General features: G+C 51.6%; 2 protein-coding genes across 2 annotated transcripts; one reads left to right on the top strand and one right to left on the bottom strand.

The window, feature by feature from the left end:
- Positions 1-6,583: 6,583 nt before the first annotated feature.
- LOC120842837 (probable GH family 25 lysozyme 3) lies at positions 6,584-7,258 on the bottom strand. The gene has a single exon (XM_040214023.2). The coding sequence runs from the start codon at positions 7,256-7,258 to the stop codon at positions 6,584-6,586; it is 675 nt and encodes a 224-aa protein (XP_040069957.2).
- Positions 7,259-7,517: 259 nt separating this feature from the next.
- On the top strand, positions 7,518-8,556 carry LOC121833117. Its single transcript, XM_042286216.1, has 2 exons — positions 7,518-8,066; positions 8,137-8,556. The coding sequence occupies exons 1-2, from the start codon at positions 7,518-7,520 to the stop codon at positions 8,554-8,556; spliced, it is 969 nt and encodes a 322-aa protein (XP_042142150.1).
- The last annotated feature ends 2,943 nt before the right edge of the window (positions 8,557-11,499 follow it).

Here is an 11,499-nt window from a genome sequence, read left to right as displayed (position 1 = left end):
TGCTAGCATCTCTCATTGGATGGAGAGATGATTGACGTGTGGAAGTTTTTTTTTTTGTTGTTGTAAATTCGCATCTCCGTGCCGTAATAGTATTTTAAACGAATATATATTTTAATGTTTGAGAAGCAAACAATCAAGATAGTGTCAATATTGTTTTCAGATGTATTCTGAGATTGGTTCTTGTGCTTTGGTTTGAAACGTTGAGGAACATGGCTGACGGCGTTTGCAGAGTGCTGAAAGAACGAAGCTCGTTGAGCTCGTTATTGTTTATGAGTGCCAGTGGTTTTAAGTTTACAGAGGTGTTTAGAGGAAGATCTCCTCAGCCGATGTAGTTTGTAGAAGACAACTGTCGTAAGTACGCGCCTTCGGAACCGCTCTGCGGAGGCTTGTCCTTGTAGCGGGACTGGCCTAAGCCTAGCGTCTCAGATCAACTATTTTCATCGATCTGGCTTGATTCTCTCTTTACACGTGTTAATGCTGAGTTATGATGTTGGTTCCCGTAAAAGCGGCTCCGCTGCTTTCCGAATTGTGCAACCGTCGTTGTGGCCACCATGGTGTCAATAGACTACTTCCATAAATCCCTGCACGCAACACGGCGCGCGTTGCACTCTGGGAACTAGTTGGCCGGGGAGAAGAGTAGCATGGTTTCGGTGCCGATCGACACGTCGAAAAGAGATTATACACAAAGCGTGAAGTATTAACGGCCGTTATCTCATGTTTTCTGGTCCCGAGACCGTTATTTGTGGTCTCTTAACTAACATAAATGGCCAGACCTCGAAGCTTTAGCACAAGCTCGAGACGTATAGCTTGTCTTAACACAAGCTTGTTGTATTTTTGTACTGGGGCCTTTTTGATAGCGTTTCGAGGTATGTGGACAAGCCAGTGCTGGGAATCTTGACGCTGCGAAGCCCGGGCATCTTCCTTGTGTACGCATGAACAAGCTGTAGCAACCAATAAGTATGCATACATCGAGCTCGCGCCTTTACATTAATGTTGTTGATCAGGAAGTTTGTTTGTTTTGTGCGTCCATAGACGAAATATACTCTTTTGCAATTACTGTTTTTCTTAATACGCCTGAGTACGCGAGGTAAAACTCGGAGGCGCCATTGAAAAGCTCCATTTGAAAACACTTCTTAACTCTTATCTGTACTGACCCGCAGCACTGCACCGAAGCGAAGTCCGCACCAATTTGCATTCCACTAATATTCAACATCGCGTATGCGCATAAAGTTATCCTGCAATCATATAGGCACATTCGCACATACAAACCGGTTTAAAAAAGCAAAAGTCAAGCACTTGTGTGAAGAATGTCGCACCATTCGGCGGAAGTTCGCTGGACGGGCATGAACCCCTGTGCGGTGCGCCGAACGAACGAAATTATTGAAAGCGAATTTGACGGTTGCTAATGGCCATTATATTTGTTATGTCTTTGCTTTCTTCCTTGCTGTGTATGCCGAGATATTTTCAGACACACCGTCCAGGCACACATCTTGGACGTCAGTAAAAGCTCGTCCAAAAAGGTTTAGCGAGGAGTAGGGGACGCTTGTTATGGGCCTCCGTCGTAGCTAGCCGACCTCAGCGTTTGCGAAAACGTAATCGTCTATCAGCATATAATTTGAGTGGGAGATATATGATGACACGAGGAAGACATCATAGTAACTTTTGTGCAGCAGTGAGGTCGAATTTATTGCGTTTCCTTAAAAGTTTAAATGTCATCGCTGGTCTCAACTTTGATACTCCTGTGAGGATGCGGCTTGTTTTTCGCCCAATGAAGTAACAAAAAGCGGATGTTTAGCAAACAAAATACGTGTAAGGCTCAAAGTGACCATATTTCAGTTGGAGTTCACTGGCACTAGACGGGAGTATTTAAACTGAGCTCAAAGATGCACTCGTGGGGTGAGGTGACTAAGCCACGTCTTACCGTTTGCATGCGCACGCACAATATCCGGTGTTTCGGGAACCAAGGAAAGTGCCCCGGTATTCCTTTTGTACCGCTCGAGAATGAGTGTATTGTACATTCATAAAAAGTTCAGATAATCGAAAACGCAAGCAGCGCGTTCGGTCGCGGCATGATTGCATGACATGAATCTGCGGAGTCGAAACCGAAACTGAGTGGCCAATTAGTTCTTGGGGTACACTCCGTGGTATTTCGCCCCGATGGGGCGCGTCAGTTTCGGAAGAAGTCTACACCGTGAAGATACCTACACAGATAAGAATATCCGAGCCATTTGGTTGGATGCAATCAGGCGATCGGCTCGCATCAAGTTTGTTTAGGCGAATTGTATTTGGTCTAGGTATGTTCCCGTCATTTCTCCACGAAAGGCACGCAGCTCTCAAATTTCGCAGTGCACCTGGCCCACCAAAGCGAATATTTTTACGTCGCGTTTTAATTCTGCCTTATGAGGGTCAAGAACCTTGCTCGCACATGCAACAAGAAAGAAGAAAAACAACAACAACAACAATAACAGTAAAGTTGAACAAACTGCATATTTATTTCGTTGAATTTTTTTAGTCCTTTCGGTCGCTTATTACTGCACATCGATAGATACTGACATACGTTTGTATTGAACTGTGGATCGTTCATGATGGAACGCTAGAACGCCGCTTTCATGGTCACGTCGTCTGAGCCTTGCAGACGTTTTTAGACAGAAGGGGCATAGCAGACCGACGGAGGTGAAAACGGACGCCGACGCGCAGCTTTCGTGTCCGCGTCTCACGAGCATTGCAGACGACGATAGACGGTGGTGTAATAGCAGACGATACCGGAGGCTTCCGCGCGTCTGCTCGCACGACTAGCAGGCTGTCTTGGACTCCCAGACTGGACGCACCAGGTGTCGTGAAAGGGAGACACTACGCTTGTAAGCCTGTTCGGTCGAGCAGCCAAGCCAGTCCAGTACTAATGGGTAGGGCCACTGATTCGCGTGCGGGGCTTAGAGCTGGCCATGACTTCCACCTAAATTGCGTCTAACGGCGTAAATATTGCGCGAACAAAATCTCTTTGGTGGAAAAAAATTTAAAAAAAGTACGTATCCTATCTTTGCCCTTTAAAAAAATCTCTTTTTTTTCTTGCAGTGTTTCTCTAAGATCCCACCGCAGCCGGCGCTGCAATCAATGTAGCCAATCAAGCAGCACTAAAAGTGCATCGTCATGGCGCTAGTCGTTTTTGAGCGTTTCATTTTATCACAGACGAAACCAATCACCAACATTAAATGCGCCCCAATCCCGCGCTTTTTTGTTTCACTGCATGATCGGTTTGGCCGGTGATAGAGAACACAGAAAGACGATGAGTGCCGTGACGTCACACCCTTGGCTGTGATTGATTGGTTCTATCGGATCGCAGGGTCAACCGCGGTAGGGTCTTACATTAAAACGAAGCATACTTGCAGTTTTGATGCGAAGAACGCAAACAAGCCAGTCCTGAGACACGTATTGGCCAACTCAACTCACAGACGTCACGCCACTGTGGTGACGCTGTCGTCGGCTCTTCGCTTGCGCAAACGCTTCGCTCCTCCCGGAAGTGGTTTCTGGGCATGCGCGGTGCCCACACCTTGTGTGGGCGAAGCGGGCTTGTTTCGAAACACTGTGTTGGTGTATAAACGAAAAAAAGGAAGCCCAGTTTGCATCGCCGCAGCAGCTTGATACGGCCCGACAAGAAAAACATGAAGGACGTTTACAACATCCTATAATTGGGGTTGTATGGATATTTATTAGGGATGCCGCGAACTTTGTTATAACCGCGGTTTGAAGTTTCGATGATCGAATCAAGCGGTTCAAAAAGGTCGAAAATTTTGAATTTTCGAACTTTCTATATCGAAGCATTCGACCGTAGTCGAATTTTAGATCTTATTCAACTAAGAAGTTCGACGCTAATAAATTCGACAATCATCGAACTTTAGAACTTATTTATCAATAGAATTTGAAAATATTCCAACTTCCGAATCCTGAAAAGTCAAAAGTTTGACGAATGTCGAACTTTTAGGGTAAAAGTTCCCCGCATTGTTTTCTTTAAGAGCCCAAAATATCTGCCTCAACGGGCGACGAGTCTCCCAGCTATAGATGAGAAATTTAGCCAGTGCAGCACCACGCAGTAGCGTACACAACAGCACGCCGGTATGATGCTCATCCAGATCGAAATGGGCAAAGGTGGGGATTGAACTCAGGATCCCTGGGTTCTGCAGCGCGTGCTTCCGCGCCCGTGCTCTCAGCTGGTGTGCGCTAGCCACTCGGCCACCGATTTGTTTTTTATATCTTTATCCCTCTACAACTTCCTATAACGCCGAATTAGAGCATAGCTCTCTCTCGAGGAGGGGAGGGTTCTAAGGGGAGGGAATGCCCCTCCTCTTTCTCCGTACCCTCTCCTCCTCCCATTGTCTCCTCCTCCTTCCCTCTTTTCCTTCTCCTCCTGAGGTATTTCGATTTTGCGATATACTGTGCTAAACAATCTGAAAAAGATATGCATACATTGTGGAAAGAAAAAAAAAGAAAAAAAGAAAGGAACACCAATCTTCTTGGTGTTCAAGCGCCGACTGCCCCATTCGCCCGTTCGTCACCGAGTTGTCGGTCCTCTTTATTTGTCGTCTTTTTCCCCGTTTCCCACACTCCGCCCCTCCCCCTCCCCCTCGGGGGGAAGGGAGCGCTTGGTTTTGATGACAGCAATGGTTGCCTGCAGGAAGCGGTCGCCCTTCTTGAAGAGAAAGCGGTCGCCGATGAGCTGCTGCTGCGTCTTCAACGTGGGGCCTGACATCACCGCAGCTACACGTCGACACGGCCAAGGTAAATATATGGCGCTTTGACTAGCATCGAGGCTCTTTTCACTCGGTCTTTATATGTCATGTAATACGTGACCGACAACTCGCGCTCGAGACCAGGGAAGAAACCCTGCCGGGGAGGGCCTTCCAATCGAACAAGACACACCTACAGATGGAGATAGACCCGATATTACGCCATTGGGGTCAGCTTCTCCGCCAGATATTTCGCACCTTGAGTCGCGCGAATTACTGTTGGAAAGGCGCCCCGCCCCGACACCGAGAGATGCCTCCCCTAACACCAACGTTCGGCCGGTAGACACTCTTCAGGACCAACTTTCCTTGCGTCTTGCCGGAATGATGAGACCACTCCAAAGGCGCGAGGCCACATTTGGACATCTCGTACAGCCAGCCACAGGTATGCCGCGATTGCGGCAAGAATTACCAAAATACGCTGGATACGCCGACCCAAAATCAGCGGCCCACTTTCTTTTAGAGCTTCGGGACTATAAGGCAGCATCTGGTATATCCGAGGTAGCGCTGCTGGCTCGCGTCCTTCCGGTCGCATTGACAGGATGTGCAGCAGACTGGCGCAGAAGACAGCAGTCGTTCTTAAACTCCGATGACTTTGCAGAACGCTTCAGGGGCGAGTTTTTACCACCAGGTTATGCTGCACGTATCCGGGATGAACTTCGGGCACGGACCCAACACGGAGATGAACCTTTCGTTGAGTTTGTGCGCGCCATACAGACGCTCTACGACAGAGCCGAACTGAGCGCTTCGCCATCCAAAAGGGTTGCACAGGCTATCCGACAAAGCCATCCGCAGTTTCACCCTTACTTGCGAAGTCGTAGCCTTTCAAACTTAGATGCTGCGGCCGGGCGGCTAGTCAGATTTGGGCTGACATTATGGCTGAGCTCAATTACAGACTACCTCCCCAACCTTAGGACTCTTTGGAACCCTTATGCGCCTGGTCCGGCAGGACACCCTACCGGGGTGCTGCAGACGGGCGACCTCGGTATCCCCAGCACCACCGTGGAATGATGCCGCGTGCGCTCGATCCGTACGCGTACGCTCTGACGCAAGACGCCATTTCTCTCCCTGGTGGACGAGCCATGGTACAGAGACTCGGTGCTCGGCGGCCAGAGGCGTAGTACGAGACACGGAGATTATTATTATTAATATTAAGGAACTTCATTTTTCATTTCGATACATAAATGGAGGAAACAAGGAAAAAAAGCTGTGAGAACAGCTTGACGGAGCCCCTTGCTCCCTTCTAGTGGCATCGATCAATCACGGACCGGTACACAACTAATTATACGGCTGCCATGGCCCGGCAGCTCCAGCCATCCCAAACGTCGGAGCAGATACCGTCACCTCGTTGTTCTCAATGCGATGGCATAGGCCATTTACGCAGAAACTGCCCGTCTTCTGCCATAGCCTTCAAATCGGGAGACAAGGTAAGTTGGCGATAATGTGGGCTTGCCAGTCGCCGGCGAATTTTTCATCCAGGCCAAAAGTCTCCCGCACCTTTTAAACCTTGTGGTCCGGGGAGGCAGCCCTGGTTACACGAGCAGACCCAACCCTTGACCCGCCTTTCCACGATGGCACCGCCACCTATTGAGACCGGGCAAACCAAAACGAGTCCGAGGACCAGGTTTCGCAAGGCCACGGGTTTCTAAAAGACATAGAGGTGCCGGACGAGGAGCCTCCCGTAGTGCGTTCCGACATGTCCGATGATCCCTCTGCGGCTAGCGGTGGACCCTTCAGAGACAGGGAGGTGCCGGACGAGGCGCTTCCCGTGGCGCCTCTCGACATGTCCAAGGACCCCACTGCGGCTAGCGGTGTACTCTTAGAGACATGTAGGTGCCGGACGAGGCGCTTCCCGTGGCGTCTCTCGACATGTCCGAGGATCCCACTGCGGCTAGCGGTGCATCCTTCAGAGGCACGGAGGTGCCGGACGAGACACTTCCCGTGGTGCCTCTGGACATGTCCGAGGATCCCACTGCGGCTAGCGGTGGACCCTTCAGAGACATGGAGGTGCCGGACGAGGCGCTTCCCGTTTCGTCTGTTGACATGTCCGAGGATCCCACTGCGGCTAGCGGTGGACCCTTCAGAGACATGTAGCTGCCGGACAAGGCGCTTCCCGTGGCGCTTCTCGACATGTCGGAGGATCCCACTGCGGCTAGCGGTGGACCCTTGAGAGACATGGAGGTGCCGGACGACGCGCTTCCCGTGGCGCCTCTCGACATGTCCGAGGATCCCACTGCGGCTAGCGGTGGACCCTTCAGAGACATGTAGGTGCCGGACAAGGCGCTTCCCGTGGCGCCTCTCGACATGTCCGAGGATCCCACTGCGGCTAGCAGTGAACCCTTCAGAGACATGGAGGTGCCGGACGAGGCGCTTCCCGTGGCGCCTCTCGACATGTCCGAGGATCCCACTGCGGCTAGCGGTGGACCCTTCAGAGACATGTAGGTGCCGGACAAGGCGCTTCCCGTGGCGCCTCTCGACATGTCCGAGGATCCCACTGCGGCTAGCAGCGGACCCTTCAGAGACATGGAGGTGCCGGACGAGGCGCTTCCCGTGGCGCCTCTCGACATGTCCGAGGATCCCACTGCGGGTAGCGGTGGACCCTTGAGAGACATGGAGGTGCCGGACGAGGCGCTTCCCGTGGCGCCTCTCGACATGTCCGAGGATCCCACTGCGGCTAGCGGTGGACCCTTCGGAGACATGTAGGTGCCGGACAAGGCGCTTCCCGTGGCGCCTCTCGACATGTCCGAGGATCCCACTGCGGCTAGCAGTGGACCCTTCAGAGACATGGAGGTGCCGGACGAGGCGCTTCCCGTGGCGCCTCTCGACATGTCCGAGGATCCCACTGCGGCTAGCGGTGGACCCTTCGGAGACATGAAGGTGCCGGATGAGGCGCTCCCTGTGGCGCCTCTCGACATGTCGGAGGATCCCACTGCGGCTAGTGGTGGACCCTTGAGAGACATGGAGGTGCCGGACGAGGCGCTTCCCGTGGCGCCTCTCGACATGTCCGAGGATCCCACTGCGGCTAGCGGCGGGCCCTTCAGAGACATGGAGGTGCCGGACGAGGCGCTTCCCGTGGCGCCTCTTGACATGTCCGAGGATCCCACTGCGGCTACTGGTGGACCCTTCAGAGACATTGAGGTGCCGGACGCGGCGCTTCCCGCGGCGCCTCTCGACATGTCCGAGGATTCCACTGCGGCTAGCGGTGGACCCTTCAGAGACATGGGGGTGTCGGACGAGGCGCTTCCCGTGGCGCCACTCGACATGTCCGAGGATCCCACTGCGGCTAGCGTGTGGATCGTCCGGAGACATGGAGTTGCCGAACGAGGCGCTTCCCGTGGCGCCTCTCGACATGTCCAAGGATCCCACTGCGGCTACCGGTGGACCCTTCAGAGACATGGAGGTTCCGGACGAGGCGCTTCCCGTGGCGGCTCTCGACATGACCGAGGATCCCACTGCGGCTAGCGGTAGACCCTTCAGAGACATGGAGGTGCCGGACGAGGCGCTTCCCGTGGCGCCACTCGACATGTCCGAGGATCCCACTGCGGCTAACGGTGGACACTTCAGAGACATGGAGGTGCCGGACGAGGCGCTTCCCGTGGCGCCTCTCGACATGTCTGAGGATCCCACTGCGGCTAGCGGTGGACCCTTCAGAGACATGAAGGTGCCCGACGAGGCGCCTCCCGTGGCGCCTCCCAACATGTGCGAGGATCCCTCTGCAGCAAGAAATGAATCTCACCAGACCTTCTCGGAGTCACTCAGCATGACATTGCAAAGCTGAGTATCTCATCGGAATTGAATACCCGTTGCAGTATTATTACAGCTCGTACATCACGGGACGATGGCCCGCGACAGGTCCAACACAAACCACGTTTCAGCAGAGAGCGGATGGTACGGGCCGGTCAATCGGTTGCCCATTTCATCGCGATGATGACGGCACTACAATATGGTTTAGCGTCCGGCGGGTAAGTGGGCCATCACCGGCAGTGACATGGAATCAAATTCGCGCCCAACTGCTTTGGGCATCTCGTTTTTGCACACCAATCAATTTGGTTCCATTTCTTCATGCGACGCGACGGAGCAAACGCGGAGCCAAAGAACCTTACGTCATAGTTTGCATTGCAGGGCAGAACATTCCAGCCCTTTTAGATATGGACGCCACAATATATCTTTTTGAAGACTTTACAAAACAACTGTTTAAAGACCGTAGTTTATCTATGCGATCCTTACAAAAAAAGTTGCGCATTGCGTCAAACGAAGTATCATCCGCCAGCGAGGGAGCTCCCTCGCAACTCGCCTTTGATGGACGGAAATGTCGGCAATACCTTACTTATCTGCCAGGTCACGCTTGTGGCATCATTCTTGAAAGGAATTTTATGACCAGAGACGGTATCATCCTAGAACTCGCAACGGGAGAATACCGATATGGCTGGAACTCAACCCCTTTAAGCTTTCCGGTGAGACCTCAGAGAATACCAGAGCGTCTCTCACGGGGCGGAGCACGCCATTCTGAGCAAAATGCAGACGTTTCGCTGACCACCGGCGTAGCACAAAATATACGTGTAGCCTTGACTTTATTCTCTGGGATAGATATTCCGCGGGACCGTCTTGCAAAAGTGTTGAAACCGTTTCCCCCATGTTTATTGAGATTCCCGGGAAGACTAACATAATAGAACACCAAATCGATACCGGAGATACCCGACCAATACGATTCAACGCGCGCCGCTTGAGTGTCCATAAAAGACAGCTCCTTGACCGCGCGTTAGAAGAAATGATCAAGACCAACACGATGCACCTCTCGAACAGTCCGTGGGCCTTCCCTATCGTCCTGGCGCCTAAGAAAGATGAAACAGCGCGTCTGTGCGTGGAATATCGTCCTTTTAACGCCATAACAAGAAGGGATACATACCTCTTTTTATCGATTTCGTCCGTTATATATGTACTGAGATCGGCATGCATTTTCACCACTCTTGACTATAACAGAAGGTTTTTCCAAATTCCTGTCGCCAAGGCTGACACTCCTAAGACGGCCTTCATTTGCCAGAGGGGACTATTGAATTTGGTCGACTTCCTTTTGGCCTCTCTAATTCTCCCGCAAGCTTCCAGAGGCTCATGAACAAAGTCTTGGAAGATCCTAAATTTAACTGTGCAATGGCTTACATGGACGACGTTGCGGTGTTTTCAAGCACTTTGGATGACCGGATTAATTATTTGGAGCTTGCCTTGGAGCGCATGAGTGATGCAGGACTGGCGATTAACTCACGGAACTACAGCTGGCTTCAAGTAAGGTAGCTCTCCTTGTATTCGTGGTGGAGCATGGATTCCTCCATCCACAGGAGGAGAAGTTGAAAGAAATGATGGAATTTCCCAGTCCTCAGGACAAGAAGAGTCTAGAGCGATATCTTTGCGTGGATTCTACCACCAATTTATATAAACAGTGCCGATTTGGCCCGACCTCTTCATGCGCCACTGCGTCTAGATATCCCATGGAATTGGACGGCAGTTAACGAGGAAGAATTTAGAACGCTGGCAGTCACCATTGACGATACAGCGTTCTTCAGACTTCCCAATCTCAATGCCCCATTTGTGCTACAAACAGACGCCTGCGAGTACGGACTAGGAGCAGTGCTTCTGCAGGAACATAATGGGGCCTTACGACCCGTTGCATCTGCGAGCCGCACACTGTCGGGAGCCGAGCGTAACTATACAGTCACCAAAAAGGAGCATCTAGCGATAGGAAGTTCGATATGTACCTTGACGGTGCCACCAGAACAATTCACACGGACCACCAAGCGTTGACCTGGCTGAAAAATTTTAAAACCCAGCAGGACGTCTAGCTCGATGGGCTCTCGCCTTACAGGGATACAATTTCTCCATTGAGTACCGGCCTGGCAAATTTAACACTGCGGTGGACGCCTTGTCTCAGGTCCCCTTAGACCACAGTAAAAGAAAGGAGCGACGGAGTCGGTCGCTGTTACTAATGAGGAAATTTTCTGGGGTGTAGTCGTGACCCGGGAACAGCTGCTCAGAGTCCAGTCAGCAGACGATCTGTGCCAACAAATATCAACGCAGTTAAATCAACCCAGTTCCAGGGAACAGGACATGACTCTTGTACCTAAAGACACCTCCGTTCAAAGTAACGATGGTCTTTTACTTCGATACTTAACTCAAGCAGATGAGGGTGTCCCTACTACGTCGCCATTCGGCGTAGTCGTGCCAAAAATATTATGACATGCTTTTACAAGTTACTTTCATGACAGTGTCCTGGCAGATCACAGTGATAAAAGCAAAAACAAAACAAACAAAAAAAAATCTACCAAAAGCTCTGCCGCATAGCAACCTGGCCTCGAATGAACCGCGATGTCTTGCGTTATGCCCGCAGTTGTCCTCAATGCCAGACAGCAAACCCCGAGGTGGCAAGCCCCTTGGTTTCATGCAGTCGGTTCAGAGTCATCGTCCTTGTAAAATTGCTGCGTGTGATATCACGGTCCCCAGTGGCGTACCAACTTGTTTTTGAGTGGGGGGGGGGGGGGGGGGGGGGGGGCGAACCAGGCCCTCTCTCCCCCCCCCCCCTGGGTCGCGTATTTTTACTAGTGATGGGTCGAACTTTTGCCGAATCGAAAATTCGGCACAGCTTTTGCCGAACTTTTCTAAAGATCTGGCAATGATTCGGCAAAAATACAATGTTACCAGACTTAACATTGATATTTTTTTTTTTTGACAA

Source organism: Ixodes scapularis, unplaced genomic scaffold (assembly GCF_016920785.2).
Source record: "Ixodes scapularis isolate PalLabHiFi unplaced genomic scaffold, ASM1692078v2 PGA_scaffold7__128_contigs__length_106722199, whole genome shotgun sequence".
In the NCBI taxonomy this organism is placed as follows: Eukaryota; Metazoa; Arthropoda; class Arachnida; order Ixodida; family Ixodidae; genus Ixodes; species Ixodes scapularis.
This window is presented reverse-complemented; position numbering and strand designations above follow the sequence as displayed.